The sequence below is a fragment of the Periplaneta americana genome, chromosome 13, assembly GCF_040183065.1.
Source record: "Periplaneta americana isolate PAMFEO1 chromosome 13, P.americana_PAMFEO1_priV1, whole genome shotgun sequence".
Classification (NCBI taxonomy): Eukaryota; Metazoa; Arthropoda; class Insecta; order Blattodea; family Blattidae; genus Periplaneta; species Periplaneta americana.
The window spans coordinates 12,887,154-12,906,114 of record NC_091129.1 but is presented as its reverse complement, the minus strand read 5'-3'; the positions used below and the strand labels follow the sequence as shown (position 1 = coordinate 12,906,114).

At 34.5% G+C, this 18,961-nt stretch overlaps 1 protein-coding gene across 1 annotated transcript in view; it reads right to left on the bottom strand.

Annotated features, from left to right (window-relative positions):
• Positions 1 to 2,179: 2,179 nt before the first annotated feature.
• LOC138711751 (dentin sialophosphoprotein-like) overlaps positions 2,180 to 18,961 on the bottom strand; it is a 41,770-nt gene continuing 24,988 nt past the window's right edge. The window contains exons 4-6 of the mRNA XM_069842934.1: positions 17,248 to 17,401; positions 7,012 to 7,110; positions 2,180 to 3,077 (exon numbers count right to left, since the gene is read on the bottom strand). Of these exons, the coding sequence (XP_069699035.1) occupies positions 2,938 to 3,077; positions 7,012 to 7,110; positions 17,248 to 17,401 (393 nt within the window). The 3' untranslated portion in view covers positions 2,180 to 2,937. The remainder of the gene's footprint in view (positions 3,078 to 7,011; positions 7,111 to 17,247; positions 17,402 to 18,961) is intronic.

Here is an 18,961-nt window from a genome sequence, read left to right as displayed (position 1 = left end):
TCCATTAATTCATATTTCCATTATTATTGTTGTAAAGGGAAATGCAAATTAATATTTATTGGTTTCATAGTTAATTATCACTATAATCTTGAATGAGTGAAGCGATTATAGTAAATTTTAGTTCATTTTGCACAAAAAAAAATTATATTAACTTATTTCTTGCAGGTATCTTCGAGTTTATGGTGGAATTTAATATACTTCATTAAAATAATAAATTAACTTTATGCATTTAATATTTCAATAATGGAAGGAAGGTGTTAATTTTTCCAAAAGAACACGACAACGAAAGTGTAACATATTTTGTCGTCTGCTAGGAGAGAGATCTGTGATGATGAGGCGATAGTAGCGATCCTAGTGGTGGGCAACTATCCATGTTTGCATTTTTACTACATATTGAGCTTCGCGACAGTATATAGTAGACTGTGGTATTATTGTATACAAAAATTTTCACAACAAATCAAGAATTATAAACGTGTTTCCAATGTTAATTTTGTAGGTAAATGTAAAAGGTATTTGAGGGGGTCAGAAGCAAAGGGGTACAAGCAACATTTCTAAGAACATGACTTAAGTGTACCCAGGCCAAGCTAAATCATTTAGGGCCGTATTCATAGACATTCTTAGCGCGGGCTTCCGGTGGATGATCAGCATTTTTCGTATTCGTAAACCAGTGTTAGCGATAGGATATGATTTGAATTCTGTACTAGTAACCAGTGGATAGCCGGGGCTAGCTTAGTACGCTCATAGCGCGTGCTGCGAAATGTCTATGAATAACACCCTTAAAATTTTAGTGGCAAAGGAATATATCTTTTAATCACACCACACACTAAAACTAAAACAAAAAATTTCACGGAATTTGCGAAATCTTAAGTACTTTTAACCACGTTTTCTCACAAATAACTTAGGGCCATATTCATAAACGAGACTTTGGATGAAGACTTCTCAAAGTCGACTCGTAGTAAAGTTTAACTTTGTTAAAAGTCCTATTCATAGACGATACTTCTAAGACTTTGGCTTTTTATCCTCTCAGGCTTTGACTTTGGTAAGTCGAGATCTGACGATCTTGTTCTGATATTGGCAATCACAATCACTGCCTTCTAAACGAATTAAATTAATAGATAGATGAAATAGAGTAGGCATTGCAACAATCAAAGCCATCTTTTGAGTCAATGAAACAATTGAACATCGGTACATGTTAAGCAATTGTTAGCCGTTATTGTAGCTTTACATAAGAATAATATTATTCAATGGCTTAGTATGAAACTAACGTAAGTACAAGAATTGACATTTTTAGGTCTTTACACCTATCGATAATAATTTGTTCTTCTACCTGGCCACAAAAAATCGAACTCAATTCGAACAGTCTTGTATAATATAACACAGTTCACAACTACAAAACATGATGATATAGTTTATCTGAAATAGTATTGCCTGTTAAGAATTTTGTTGTGAATAAAACATATATTGTAGTTACGTTAGTTCACATTAAGCCCTGACATTATTTCATTGTAAAATAACTTTGTTGTGAAGATATGGAAGATGAGATGCCACCAATGACAGACTATGAAAGAGACATTATTGTCCTACTGACAGTTGGCAGAGTTATTCCCTGCATGTCTATCTATAGAATTAAATAGTAAGAATCAATATTAAGCTATCAATCCTTACCTATAGTGTAAAATCGCGATGAAATACAGTAAGTTATTTATTGGTGGAACAGATAATCCCCTTTGATTATTCATCAATGAAAGTTGAAACATTACGAGGATATTTAATACCGAATGTTTATCAAATATGTACCTTGATTTGAATTTATAATCCATAATAATACGCTAAGAAGTATGAGCAGTTTTAAAAGTCTTCTAGATGTCTTCAATATTCTCGGCAAATTCAACAATTTCCCAAATATCAGTCATTTTTCTTATGTTCACGAACGAAAGTCAAAGTGAAAGTCTAGATTTTCGGCAACTTCGAAGTAAAGTCACGATTGAAGTTTACTTTCCTCAAAGTGTCGACTGTGAATAGGAAAATGGTGACTTTGTACTTTCCAAAGTCAACTTTGGTCCAAAGTCTCGTCTATGAATACGACCCTTAAGTACACTTATCCTCCTTTGCTTCTGATCTCCTCATTTGAAATTTACACATACAGTACATAATTATCTATTAATTATAAAAAAACTAATTCTGTTCCAAAAGTATTTTTATATTTATTTATAAATAAAATGTGAATATTCCGTAGTAACATATTTATGTAACCATTCATATTGAAAAGAATGTTCAGATTCATTCTCTAAAGCAAGAATATAACTTCGGTGACAGCTGTCCCCCAAGCAAATGAATACGTTACGAAAAATTACGCGAATAATGAAGGATTAAACAGCTGAGCACGAGGGCAAGGGAATAGGATCTTGATAAGTGTTAGTCACTGATCTAGACCCACCATTGCCAACTCTTACAGAGAATAATATGAACATCACTGGTCCAGAGTTTTTTTTTACATAAGAAACCTGTCAAAACTGCACAAATGAAAATGTAGAGAAAAACTGAAAAGAACCAACAACTTAAATGTCAAGTTCTCAATTATAAGCTTCATAATTTCATACTGAATGAGAGAACTGAAGTTAGCAGACAAATTAATACAATTTTTTCTTGAAATTATTATTATTTTTTTTATCTTAATTATAACATTTATTTTATATAAAACATTTTATTTTACTATAGTACGATACAAAACAATGTGGAATTATGATTTGAAATACTAAAAAATTATTTAAAAGAGTTTTCAAATAATTTAAAAACATTTTTTAAATAATTTAAAATATCTAACATAGATAACAACTGTCCCCTTGAAGGTAAGATGCAGATACAGGTATCATCCAAGTTGGACAGTGCTTATCCTTTTGTACTGCCTGTAAGTTAATGTTCAGAACATATTCAATTTCAATCAGAATCACTGTCAATGATATCACGAATCCGTGAAAATCTTTCCTTGATTACATCTGTTTTTTCTTTAGCACCTTGACTCCTGCCTGCTCTACGCGTCTCAGCAGTACGTCGACTGGATCGCTGGGGTCTACCGTCTACAAAATACAACAAACACAAGATATAAAACTATTTTTCATTCATACAGCTTAACTTAACGTAAAGTAAGACAATTTAAGGGAAGACTCCACTGAAAATCATGAAAATTTTTCCAAATTTTTTTTAGCTATTTCACTTATTCAGAATTTATATTTTCATACCCCAAATGGATTCAGCTCAATTCTGATTACAAATACTCGTACGTTTACACTTTTTAAATTAAGGCTGGAAGGGGGCGTGGAATTTAAAGAGCTGTCAAAATTGCTTTTCATCGAAGAATTCTTTTCTAAAATTTCTGATTACAAATCTAGTAACTTTTTGTTCATTCATTCATTCATTCATTTATTTTATTCCATAGATCTTACATGAGCAATGAAGCTTTAAGATGTGGAACATGTCAACATTTTACAATATTACAATTACAATTTTTACAAATTTTTATAGTTTTACAATTTAGTAATTTTCTACAATTTTTACAATGTTGTACAATTTTTTTTTTTTTTTTTACATTTTGGCGAGATGTAGTGAGATGAAATGAGGTCCGAGGATTCGCCAAAATATTACCCGGCATTGAAGTTACTGGACGAATGTAGCAGAGGAGAATATTAATTTACATAGGCTAAATATTCATATTATTTTCAAATCTATTTTCTGTGTTCATTTTTGTTGATTCAACACCAACTTTCTTATGCCAAATATTAATCAATCTGGATGAAATTTTTACTGCAAGTATTTATGAGGTAGCTGCGTGTTTCTATACATTTATTTTGTGAGAAATGCTGCTAGTTTATTTTATTAACATTTTTCTTAAGAAAAATATTAATAAAATAAACTAGCAGCATTAAGAAAAATATTAATAAAATCAACTAGCAGCATTAAGAAAAATATTAATAAAACAGACTAGCAGCATTAAGAAAAATATTAATAAAATAAACTAGTAGCATTAAGAAAAATATTAATAAAATAAACTAGCAGCATTAAGAAAAATATTAATAAAATAAACTAGCAGCATTAAGAATAGTAGCCTACATTATGCAACGAGCCTATAATGAAGGTAATTAGGAAGTGAATATGGATATTTATGAAACGAGCGCAAGCGAGTTTAATAATTTTCATACGAGCTTCTTAATTACCATTGTAGGCGAGTTTCATACGACTTTTTATGCTCGACCATATTTCTAACTTGATATTATTAATTTTTTAGCAATGTCCCGTATGTTGTGAGATGTGCGCAGACGCGAAAGTATTGATTTTTTCCGAGGAACAGATGTCCACATTGACCTTGCTAGGCCATAAGAACCTACAGAGATAACATTGAAATTAAATTAGACATTGAAAAACGAGATGACAAATTGAATTTATTTGAATATTATTTACAATTAACGCTAATTATTATAGTAACAGAACATAACCTTCTGCGACAGTATTGGATTTCCAGCCTCCGTGACTTTTCGCTAATTCTCTTTCGATTGCATATCCGAGAATAATCGATACTTGCGGTTTTATAACGGTAGAAAGCTGACCTGTCATTGGCTGAACAGTTGTAACCTGAGTCGTCATTGGCTGAAAGACCTGACCTTTAATGAGTAGGTGTACTTTAATGACATGCATTAAAGGTATGCTACCAGGTGTATAATTACTACATTTCGGCATGGTCGAGCATAAAGATATTAATAAAATAAACTAGCAGCATTTCTCACAAAATAAATGCATAGAAACATGCAGCTACCTCATAAATACTTTCATAATTTCATCCAGATTGATTAATATTTGGCATAAGAAAGTTGGTGTTGAATCAACAAAAATGAACACAGAAAAATAGATTTGAAAATAAAATTAATATTTATGTAAATTAATATTCTCCTCCGCTACATTCATCTAGTGACTTCAGGGAGCCAACAAAAAGTTACTAGATTTGTAATCAGAAATTTTAAAAAAGAATTCTTCGATGAAAAACAATTTTGACAGCTCTTTAAATTCCATGCCCCCTTCCAGCCTTAATTTAAAAAATGTAAACATACGAGTATTTTTAATCAGAATTGAGCTGAATCCATTTGGGGTATGAAAATATAAATTCTGAATAAATGAAATAGCTAAAAAAAAAATTGGAAACATTTTAATGATTTTCAGTGGAGTCTTAAAACATGATATGATGTATTATAGCTCTTTTTCCTCTGATGAGAATGACCATTATTTTGATCTTAAGATAAGCCGAAACTGCTGTCTATGATATTAACTACAATGGTACATGAGTCTATGTTACATTAGCAGGGCCGCCGACAGAATTTATGGACCCCTATGCAATACTGTACTCGAACTCCCGTTGAAAAAAAGTAACAATTACAAGTTACCGGTTACTCTAACCATAATAATTATTTGCAAAATAAATAAAAGATAACCCCATACACAGATACGAACCTAAAAATATACACTTTTATTATGTTGAAAACTTTTAGCAAAACTTCATATTAGCACAATATATTATATTCATAAAACATTATTCCTAAACACCTGTAATGTCTAACTTGCAATCCAACATCAAACAACTCTCCTTGACTTCACTGATGCAAAATCATCAATTATGTTATCAAAATTTAAAGATCTAGCAAGATTGCTCTCCAGACTAAGGAGCCAAGGTTACTCAGTCTTTCTTGAAACACTGTTTATCTTAATACATTTTTTATTTCCTTCATTTTGCTGAAGGATCTTTCAGCATCAGCAACTGTCACAGGAATTGTATAGAATATTCTAATGCCTATTTGGAAATAAACTGTCCAGTTTTAATTCCCTCAGACTATTTAGGAGATTCATAGGTTTCAGTGGGGTTGGCCGTAATTAGAAGCATGAATTGATTTTAAATATTTCGGCTCATCACTGATCTCTTTATTAATATCTTCATAATATTTTTCACGCAGTCTAGCACCCATATTAATATCTTCCAATTTTTTCTGTCTCTCCTTGTGCTTCTTAGCTACCGACCTATGCCTATACTTGTCCATTGTGCAGTTAAACTATAACCGGTAACACTAATGAACAGAATTTACTAGACAAATGACAACAAAAGGACGAAAGTTTCGACACAAAACATACAATGTACTGAAAAAGAAACGTATCCCGCGACTTCGGTTTGAGAGAGTACACTAGCATATTGTGGTGGGCCAGTGGGGTTTGGTAGTTAAGAAGGACAAGCCAATAAATAATTGAAGTGTTCAGTACAAGCGACGGGAACATAGTTCAGGCAAATGCCGGGGGCCTCAATTGTCGTGTTGGTAAACGTTAATGCGGGAAACCGATATTCTATTATATAAAAGTCAAATATTTACATATGAAGTGGTAATTTGTATTAATTCTACTATTGTTGAGTTAATATGTCAAATTTATGTAACAAATATTCTTACAAAATTTTATAGTACCCGTATGTATCTAAGAATAATTATTCATGATAATAAAAGGTAATCAAACTCAATCTGACGGGCCCTTATTGCTCATGGGCCCATATGCACTCGTCCCCTTTGCCCCCCCTTCTCGGCGGCCCTATACATTAGGATTATTTCAAATCATTCCTTCCTATTTAAGAAACACTGAATAACCAATTATCTTCCATTACAACTGAAATGCTATACTCATTTACTAGCATATGCCAATTATAATTCGCTTCTTGTTTAAAACACACTGAATAACCAATTATCTTTCATTATAACCCAAATGTTATACCATGATGCTGTTATATTTACATAGTACTGTTATTAAATACAATTCATTCTGCAGAAAAGAAGTTTCTCAAAGGAATTCTAAATTAATGTTTAACATTTAAAATGTACAGCATGTTCTAGTTTAGACAAGATTAGTAGGAGTATTTCATTGAATAGTGTACTTAATTACAAGAAGATGGCACTTATTAAAAAAAAACATGACCAATTCTTGGCAACTTACCGCTATCTTCCATTATGTTATCCGTATCTAACTCCTGCACCTCACGTCTGGTTTCATTCTTCTTCTTCAAACGTTTACATTTCTGGATGGTTGGAGCTCCTGGACATAAGAAATTGAAAGCTTACAGTTTGCATTTTAAAAAATTACATTTGCTTTCTTTACAGTGGTAATAATAATAATAATAATAATAATAATAATAATAATAATAATGATTTATTTTAGCTGGCAGAGTTAAGGCCGTAAGGCCTTCTCTTCCACTCAACCAGCAAAAAGTGTATATACATATGCATGAACTTACAGAGAATTCAACAATTTGATTTAGATAAGAGTTACATGTATACAAGAGTTATTTACGAATTAAACAACAAAATACTATGAACTATTAATTAAACACTGAAATAAACTGTGTAGCAGAATTAAACTAAAATACATAGAATGTTAATATATTTCAAATAATGTTAGATAATAGAAAGAGATTATTATGAGACAATTTTGAAAATACAGCACTATCAGGATGATGTCTAAAGAATGAAGTAACAATGTAGTCAGTGATAGTTTAAATCAGTATGATTGGAGTGAAATGCTAAGAAGGTTATCTTTTAAGCTATTCTTAAAGGTGTTTATTGTCTTGCAGCCTCTAATACTTTGTGGCAAGGAATTCCATTGACACGAGGTGGATACTGTAAAAGATGATGAATAACAAGATGTTCTATGAAGAGGTATACTTAGTGCGCCACAGATAAGTGATCTGGTATTTACGTCGTGGTTAGAGTATAGATAAGAGAAACGAGACGAAAGGTAATTTGGTGTTGAGGAGTGCAGAATTGGAAGGAGTAAAGACAAAGAGTGTGAAGTTCTGCGTTCTTTAAGTCGGAGCCACGAAAGACTTGCGAAGAACGGTGATATGTGATCATATCGTCGGATGTTGCACACGTATCTGACGCACATATTCTGAGCTCGCTGTAACTTGACTGACAATTCAGAACTTAGGTCACTTAACAAAACGTCACAATAATACATTACTAACAAGGAGAGGAGACGCTCTGTATATCACCGAATGGAATAAGATTGTGTGAGATGAAAGTACAAGACGTACTGTTTAAAGTCATACCTGGTATGGGTGGCCAATGACCCCTCGTTTTGGAAATATTGGCTATTGTTTGTGACATACTTCCGTTAGGTGGCTAATAGGGAAGCACTAGACTATGTAACAGCGTAGCCCATATGGTTGGATGCTGAGTTGTCATCCAGGCAACCCCAGTTCGAATCCTAATACTTTCTCATTTTTTAAAACTTTATATTATTATTATTATTATTATTATTATTATTATTATTATTATTGGCGGCCGGGTAGCTCAGTTGGTAGAGCAGCTGGCTACGGACTGAAAGATCTGGGGTTCGATCCCAGGTGGTGACAGGATTTTTTCTCGTTGCCAAACTTTCAGAACGGCCCCGAGGTTCACTCAGCCTTCTATAAAATTGAGTACCGGGTCTTTCCCGGGGTTAAAAGGCGGTCAGAGAGTGGTGCCGACCACACCACCTCATTCTAGTGCCGAGGTCATGGAAAGCATGGGGCTCTACCTACATACCCCCCCAAGTGCTTTCATGGCATGTTACGGGGATACCTTTACCTTTTTACCTTTTATTATTATTATTATTATTATTATTATTATTATTATTATTATTATTATAACCAAAAGGACAATTTGGCCCAAGAGTGCACTCACTTTTAAATTCGGAAATATGTTGTTGTTGTTTTCTAATGCCAGGCGTTTGATAATAAAGTCATTTGACCTCTTGCACTCCAATATTTTTCAAAGACATTATCATGACCAGCCACTGCCATTGAAGCACAGACTTTGAAGTGTTCCGAATCCATTTCTTGGTTTGAGTTGCACAATGGGCAGTTAGGGGACTGATATATTCCAATTCTATGCAGATGTTTGGCCAAACAACCAAAAACTTTATGATATCGTTGGAATTTCACTTAGGGGCGCTCACTATTAATTATTATTAATTTACTTCGACAATAGGCCTAAAACTACAAACTTTCTACTTGCCAGGTTGCTACAAGTTCGCATTCACATGTGGGAAGTGGTGGAGTCAAGTTGGTCACGTGACGGGAAAGTGGACACAAAAGTTGATGGGTCGTCAACTCAAATTCTGCTTGACCGCAATGTCACAACTTGACTGTCTCGACCATATCACACGGGGAAAGTTGAAGGAAAGTTAACTTGCTCCAAACACTTGACTCCTGTAAACTATCCCCGTGTGAATTAGCCTATATCTATGGCTACTATAAGAACTGTAATTTCCTTAGTTTCGAAAGCAGAAATAAATGCAGTATTGTTGAGTGAGTAATCATATAAAGAAAAAAGGCAAAAAAGATACATATAAAAGGAAGAAATGGGCAACAAAAAGTACATATTGAAGTAAAAAAAGGCATAAACGACAAAAAAAAAGGCAAGGTCCAACTTCATCAGAAAGCTTCATTTCTCATAATTCGTGCACATTTACTAGAAGTCTTTAAATATCAACATCAAATAAAATAGACATTTTCCTAAACATCCGATGTCTAGTCATAACTTCATTAACGGAAAATTACAGAAGTCTAAGATGAACTAGACCTTAAACTCGTTGAAATTATCCCCAAAACATAAAAATCAGTTACAATAAAAGTCTGTAGAATTGTCCACATTGTATTGAGCACATCAAATACAGTGCAACCCCAGTTTTACATCTCCACAATTTACGTTTTTCTGCCATTTACACAATTATTATTTGGTCCCTTCAATTTTCGTATTTTCATAATGCTATATATAGGGTGATTCACGAGGAAAGGTAAAAAATTTAGGAAATCTTAGGCCATTTTGAGTGAAAAAGTTCATATAAACATAGGTCCGTTTTCGAACAATGGCGGAGCTAGATGCATTTTTTTGGTAAAACGTCTCGCCCCAATGTGAATCAGACGCAGTGGCGGCTCCTGCGTGTTTCTTAAGAGGAGGAAAGACGTTAACAGCACGAAATGATACCTTCTTGAATAAAACATGCTACAAATTAGTCTACATGCATACATTTAAGACCAGGTAGTGTTGGGGTTGGCCTTCCCTTCTGTATAGCAATAATCTGTTCTTGTAAACTGAGTTTCCTAAATTTTACAAAATATATTATGTTTTCACTTCCATTCATTGTTGAATAATTGCACAAGTTAACAATTACAAGGAAATTCACAACCTTGCAGCATTTCTCGCGCACACTACAGCATAACACGTAATCGGAACCGTTTTACGGAAATGGGAATGGGAAATAATCTGAGGAAAGCGAGAACACTGCACCCACCCACGTCGTCTGTGTTGTCACATGTACATTTTACAAGATCAGTATCACATGTTTTTGAAGAATGTCAGGTCTTGTGGCTGTTGCCCTGTCTAGTAGACAATGAATGGAAGTGAATTTCAGTGGCCAAAAGACCTGCGATACTAACGTAGAACTAACTACTTCCTCTTCGTTTTATATAAACCCAACTTTAACTTCCAAATATCCTTGAAAGATTCAAACCATGAATAGTAGACTATATAAAGTGCAATGTATAATCTTTATTTATAATTTTAAAAAAAAGTTTATATGGTATCTTTCATAGCTTTGCGTTAAAACTGTTTTTATTGTGTCTCCTCCTAGATGTGTTATAGTCTGGTTGAATGCAAAATCGTTAGATGGCAGCGGTAGCGAGCTTGCTGCACGACCAGTCTGTTTCTATTTCCCGCCCATGCGCTGATTCAGAGGAGGATCTCCTCCCTATCCATTCATTTACTCGCTTTAAAACTCTGCTTCTTTCTCTGGCCGCTAGCGCGCTGTTGTCTATGTGTGTTAACTGCAGTAAAGGAGGAATGGATTGACTTTCCTCCACACAAACAATCTCGCATCTTTCTCACAGTTTTCTAGCAGCACATGAGCGCGCATCGTTTAAAACTCGATCAACCGAGGTTTTCTTACAGCTGTGAACTTAAAAATTATCGAATCTTCCTCGAATTTCAAGGCACATATTTTACTTGGTATTTACTTTCAAAAGAAAAAAAAAATGTGAGGAGGACGTTCCTCCCTTCCCTCCCCCGAGAAACCGCCACTGATCAGACATTACCATATGCTGCTGACGTGAGACAAGATCACCGATGAATGACGTAACATTGGGATCTGCATTGTGAGCGATGTAGATAAGAGAAGAGAAACAAACAGGGTGGTGGGGCATTACAAATGTCACAACAAATACACTATCACTTATCGGTTCACAGCAATTCAGTCAGCTATCTACAGTACAGTAGTTATACAGGTACAGTTATCGGAAGTGTTAAGTTGTGTTTTTCAAGATGCCTTATAAATTTTCGACTGCAGAATACGCCGATATTGTGTATGTTTATGGTTTGTGCGATGGAAGTTCCTTGCATGCCGTCGCTGAGTATGAACGACGCTTTCCGAACACAAGGGTACCATATCGAAGAGTACTTACTGTCTATGGGGTTGGATGAAAGACTTGGTATAGCAAAGGAATGGGGAAACGAGAGAGGCGCTAATCGACCATATTTTGGATGTGGCATAAAGACAGCCACGTACAACTCTCCCAAGTGACCAGCGCGATTCACGCCCGAGTGCAACAGTGCATTGAAGCAGGAGGAGGGACCTTTGAAAACGCGCGAAAACATCGACCCCGACGTCAAGAATATTAGGTATGTATGCATATGTGAATATGAACTTTAAATTTGTCCGTTATCTATCTCTAAATGCGAGTTAGTACAATGGAATCTTCGAAGTTTTTGTAAAATCAAAGAGCCATACCTCCATAACCGTTCGAATACGGACCTATATTCATATGAACTTTTTCACTCAGAATGGATGATCAAGATGATGATGCACATTAACTTCACTGCCTTTCAATTTTAAACAAACACTCTTCCATACAACTGTACGCTACAATATACAAACTTATTAAGGAACAAATATAATCTGCAGTTCACAAGGTGATATCACATTCTAATACTTTAGCAATGTTTTTTTTTTATCTAGTGGGTACTTACTTTACATCATTCACTCAAGCAATGCTCTCTATGAGTAAAGCACTGAAACTGTAGTTCTTTTTCGTTCTTGGTGCATCATGGGAGGGGAACAACATAGCACAGCAGGATGATGATTAATGGAGTAATGGTGTAATGCCAATAGAGAAAATGGAAGTACTCCATGAAAACCTACTACCAAGCATAATTTTGTCTGCCACAAATTCTACTTGGATCAACTGGGATTCGAACCCGGTCTACCAGCATGCAAAGCAGAGACTTTAGTCCAGACCAGGACAGGATACAGCACTGTGACGTCACCTCTCTTCACTCTGCCGTCTCGCATTCGACGTCTGTGCAGGGTCTGTGAAATGTGGACAGCAGTTTGCAGGGAGGGTGGAGAGGGTATTTGGCGTGAAGGTAGCAGTGATTTAGGCGATAAATAAAAGTGATCTGCGTTCATAACACAGTTTAATGCCTGGATATCCCAATGGTAATGTTAACTCAATTGCACATCTCTTGTACTGATTATAAATAATTCAATTTCTGCTCTATTACGCGAAAATCAATCTGGACACTTTCCTGTATCTAATAGTCACGTAGTATTTCATTTCAGTTAATTTGGCGAAACAAATACAGTGAAACCTGTTCAAATCAGAACCTGAATAATCCGGAATCCTGTCTATTTCGGAACAATTTATTGGTCTGGCGAAATTTGTATGTATTATGTGTAATTTTTCCTGAATAAAACGGAAACTGTCCAACGCGGAAACGGAAATTGTCTGCTATTGTTCAAAATGGAAACAATATTTTGGACACACTATATTTTGTAATTATATTTGAAACAGCGTGTAATTTCAAGGAATATACGAAATATGCAGGTCACTAAGATAAAAACAAGTTTTCTTTGCAAAATTCTAGAGGGTACGAGGGTGTGCTGGCCTGTCGGTCATAAATTTTATTACCCTGTTGACTAGGCAGACGAGTCCCTTCAAAGATTTTCAATGCTTCACACCCGTATACTGTCGTAGCTAAACAGAGCGCAAGTGTAGTGACTTCCAGGTAAAAAAAAAAAAGTTGCATAAAATATGGCATTAACATTAAGTGATGAAGTAAAAGTTATCGAGATAAAGGAAAATTAGAAACAAAGTCTATGTGAAATAATATAGAAGTACAGTTGTGGAAAACTCACGTGTGACACTTTAAAAAAATAAAGATCATAATGAGTGAGTGGCGTGCGGCCAATATTGGTGACACAAAAGGAACCAGAAAGCAACTGTTTATGTGAAAATAAATGAACTGTTGTGGGAGTGGGTTCTTCATGACCTTTCAAAGAACAAGCCAATTTCTGGATCTGTTCTGCAAAGCAAGCTATTGAACTGGGGAAGAAATTAAATAAACCAGAATTCAAGGCTTCTAATAGATGGCTCCTAGTCCAGTTAACTAATAATGTGCAGTGATATGCAGTACAGTATTAGAGTATAGTGTTAGATATTAAATAGAATGAGATTAGTAAACTTTAGTAATGTTTAATGACTAATGAGTTACGATAATATTTATACAGAAAATGAGATTTTAATCGAGATGATTCACCGACGTAATAAGCGACAGAAAGCTGATTTAATGTGATGAGTGTTAAATGGAATATTTCGTACTTCTTGCAGTTTGGGACATGCCATCTTGTTTTTCATGTATATGAATGACAAAATATTCCATTTTAATGTCACACCTGAATAATACGGAAACCTGTCCACAACGGAAAAAAAATTAGGACCATGTCACTTCCATCTTGAACAGGTTTCACTGTATATAGTAAAATAATTCAAGTTTTTATTATGCACGTTCATTTGTACGTCAAGGTAGCCTTTATTTATAATGACTTCAATCACACAACGTGTTTAAAAATAATTAAACCTTTGCTGTATTTTATGAAAAAATACATACAAACTACATTTTCTTTTCTCTGTAATTTGTAAGAAGGCACAGAACGATTAATTATGTTGACATTTTTCTGCATTTTTTTGTTTCTTTTTTCTTTAACTAATTGATCAATATTGGGACATATGTAATTAAGACTGCATGTTAGGTTGTGATCTGACAAGGTACTTCTTGATCTCCAGAGAACAAGGTGCCGGTGCAGGTGTTACGTGCTGTCTCTTCTCACTTTATAGATCTCTTGGATATGGAACAACAAGTTTTGATGGTGAAATCATTGCAATAAGTGAATGTCTCAGGAACCTTCTATGCCACATCAATAAATTTAGGAATGCAGTTATATTGTCAGACTCCAAAGCAGCTATTCTATCAATAGTCTCCAAACACACACCTTCATCTCAAACAGCAGAAATAACTAAAATGCTCTCTCAATTAATATCACTCAATAAAATAATTGTATTCCAATGGATACCATCCCATTGTGGAATCCTGGGAAACGAGAATGCGGATACTTTAGCAAAGAAGGGCAGCACTGCTACTTACAGATCTGTTACTAAATCTACGTATTACTCTGTGAAGAGATTTATTAAATCTACATACTTAGACTTCAACAAACAAAATTTGATAACTCAATCCCAAGGGAAAAAATGGAACTCTCTGCATCAAAATCCACAGCTAATTCCCGATTTACCACGAAAATCGTCTGTAGCTGCATTTAGATTGGCAACAGGCCATGATTGTTTGGCCAAACACCTGCATAGAATTGGAATATATCAGCCCCCTAACTGCCCATTGTGCAACTCAAACCAAGAAATGGATTCGGAACACCTCAAAATCTGTGCTTCAGTGGCTGGTCATGATAATATCTTTGAAAAATATTGGAGTGCAAGAGGTCAAATGACTTTATTGTCAAACGCCTGGCATTAGAAAACAACAAACAACAACTTCTTGATTTAGGTTTAGCAAGTTTCATGACAGAAAAAATTGTTCGCATACAACCATACAAACCAAACATACATAATACCTGTGCAGCAAATGGATACGATCTCGGGAATCTGGCTTGGTAGAAATTCCTGTTGAAGTCAACCAAGTCCTTGTTGTGTTTATATTTGTCCTTCAACAAATCGTCACATTGTAAATTTAACAGTTCCAATTGGTACTAGCTAGGAACATCTTTGACATCTGGGGAATAAGGGGTTGCAAAGAGCTGAAATATAGTAGAAACTGTTCTACACCTTGAAACTTCGACTCAGTTGACGAAGAAGATCTTGTAGAATTTGCACACATTCTTATGAGAGACAAATGTCCGGATCACGCAATTGCGATAACTTTGAAAAATGCACAGTTTCCAGCCATCAGTTTATTTATCCATAGAGCCAATGACAATTTTAACGTTTCAACTTTATAGTATACTAGCCGTACCCATGTGCTCCGCTGCACCCATTAGAAATAAATATAAAGTAATTACATAATTAAAATAGGACATTTGATCCAGGGAACATTCGTGTTTGATAGAAGGATAAATCGTTTAATATGTTACTTAATTTAAATTGTATTTAAAATATTAAAATGCGATCATTTTGATCCAGAGACCACTCATTTGGTGCAATGACAATTCCTTTAACATGTTTCTTAATTGTTATTACCAATTATTTTTGGAAAAGCGAAAATTAACAGAAAAATTTTGGCTACAGATTTATTATTATGTTTATATTATATTATATTATATTATATTATATTATATTATATTATATTATATTATATTATATTATATTATATTATATTATATTATGTAAAAAGTGTGTTGATAACGGATGTACTCGAAATAGAAAGTTTTTAATTTGTTGTGGGAGCTCTTAAATCTCAGGAGGAACAACTTTTACAACAGTGCAACATAATCTGCTTGGCTCATTACCCAATTTTTTTGCATTGCATTTATTGCATATATATTTTATGTATTTTAACATGATTCAATTGAGCATAGTTAAAATTTGAATTATACAATAATGGATTTCTAAGCTAACGTACTATTATTGCATACTAAATCAATACACTCTCGTTGTTCGTTAATTCTCTGAGATAAAAATGAATATGTTCATAAACATTATTTTCAGAAATACAGGAAATGAATACACAGAATAACCTATCAAGTTTTCTGTGCATAAGCAGCTATTTTAATCTTACCTGTCCTCAATTCACTCACAAGTTACTGTAATACCATTATAGCATTATGTCCATACAGAGAAACTACACTTTCCAATGATGAAATAATAATTAATTATACAAATCGGTTAATTTAGCTTCCGATATTACTTCATACAAACACAGAAACATTCTCTGTAGGCTATGTTTAATAGCTTTCGATTGTTGTGTCCAAGGCAACTTATAGACGAAGTCATTTGTTTTTTATTTCAATACACCGCCTTAGATGGCAGTTATTTTAATTTTAAAACGCATTTATCTCATTAAATATCAGTCCTATCAAAATTTTTCAAAGAATAAAACTTATCAGAAATCATTTTTAAAGAAACTTTTGTTATGTAACATTTTTCACAAAAATCAATAATAAGCGAGATATTTCGATTTATTTAATTCAGACCCCCTTATAACCCCCCTTTTAAATAATGTATTTTGAATGCCATGTAGCCTAAAATCTAATTTACAACGAACTTAATTTATATTCCAATTTTCATCGAAATCCGTTCAGCCATTATCGCGTGAAAAGGTAACAAACATCCAGACAGACAGACAGACAGACATACAAACAAAAATTTCAAAAAAGCGATTTTCGGTTTCAGGGTGGTTAATTATATATGTTAGGACCAATTATTTTTGGAAAATCGAAAATTACCAGAAAAATTTCGGCTACAGATTTATTATTAGTATAGATATCTGTTACGATGAGACCCTTGCCCTGAAGTGAGGTATTTAAATCGTTTAAGTGATCTGTTAAATCCACATGGAAAGCCAAGTCACAAATTCAGGTTTTTTCTTGCAACTCGGGGACAGGCTGATTTAGACTAGTCATGGATAATGCTATTTCTTCTCTTAACTCAAAGAAACGCCGTTTATGTAGGCAACTTTGCATTACAATGCTCTCACCTGATGTCGCATGAAATGAGGGATGTGCTTTTCCTCCACGAACGTCACACAGTCTGAAACTGTCTTCCACTGCTTTAGTCATTTGGCTAATGGTTAGCAATGCAGAGGATGTGAATAGCTATAGAATCAGTGTCTGTAATGTGTACATACTAACCTTTCAGTCCTTCTTTCTTCAGTAATTCAAGAAGCACTTCAATTTTTGCTTTGTTAGTATGACAGTTCTTCAATGCTCTACCTTGTGTGGTAAAATGTACTCCAGCCAAACGCAGGTATCGCTTTAATGATGTGATGCGCGGATTTTCTGGATTCTGCAACAAATAAAAAAATTTTAGTAACTACACTGTTGAATAGATAGACGGTTGAAGAAACAAGTAATGAATGAAGTGCATAAATGTATCAATAAGGAAGTTGATATACTTTGAAATAAATACTTACTTACTTATTGGCTTTTAAGGAACCCAGAGGTTCATTGCCACCCTCACATAAGCCCGCCATTGGTCCCTATCCTGAGCAAGATTAATCCAGTCTCTACTATCATATCCCACCTCCCTTAAATCCATTTTAATATTATCTTTCCATCTACGTCTCGGCCTCCCTAAAGGTTTTTTTTCCCGCCGGCCTCCCAACTAACACTCTATATGCATTTCTGAATTCGCCCATACGTGCTACATGCCCTGCCCATCTCAAGCGTCTGGATTTAATGTTCCTAATTATGTCAGGTGAAGAATACAATGTGTGCTGTTCTGTGTTGTGTAACTTTCTCCATTCTCCTGTAACTTCATCTCTCTTAGCCCCAAATATTTTCCTAAGAACCTTATTCTCAAATGCATACATTTTAAAATTGTTTTGCCATTATTACTGCCATAGGCAGAAGAATGAAACTGTGATCCGAGGGAAGCAAGAAGCCGTTTCGTCTTTCGTGCTTTCTCAACAAAAAAAATATCACCACCTTACAGTGGAATCATGCGTGGGTACAGCTATGTTTTACTTTATATTTCCTTAAATATGGTCAGTTTCTGTCAGATGCGTTTCCAAATCACTGTGGGCTAAAGCAAGGAGATGCACTATCACCTTTACTTTTTAACTTTGTTCTAGAGTATGCTATTAGGAAAGTCCAGGATAACAGAGAGGGTTTGGAATTGAACGGGTTACATCAGCTGCTTGTCTATGCGGATGACGTGAATATGTTAGGAGAAAATCCACAAACGATTAGGGAAAACACGGGAATTTTACTGGAAGCAAGTAAAGCGATAGGTTTGGAAGTAAATCCCGAAAAGACAAAGTATATGATTCTGTCTCGTGACCAGAATATTGTACGAAATGGAAATATAAAAATTGGAAATTTATCTTTTGAAGAGGTGGAGAAGTTCAAATATCTTGGAGGAATAGTAACAAATATAAATGATACTCGGGAGGAAATTAAACACAGAATAAATATGGGAAATGCGTGTTATTATTCGGTTGAGAAGCTTTTATCATCCAGTTTGCTGTCAAAAAATCTGAAAGTTAGAATTTATAAAACAGTTATATTACCGGTTGTTCTGTATGGTTGTGAAACTTGGACTCTCACTTTGAGAGAGGGACATAGGTTAAGGGTGTTTGAGAATAAGGTGCTTAGGAAAATATTTGGGCCTAAAAGGGATGAAGTTACAGGAGAATGGGGAGAGTTACACAATACAGAACTGCATGCATTGTATTTTTCACCTGACATAATTAGGAACATTAAATCCAGACGTTTGAGATGGGCAGGGCATGTAGCATGATGGGCGAATCCAGAAATGCATATAGAGTGTTAGTTGGGAGGCCAGAGGGAAAAAGACCTTTGGGGAGGCTGAGATGTAGATGGGAAGATAATATTAAAATGGATT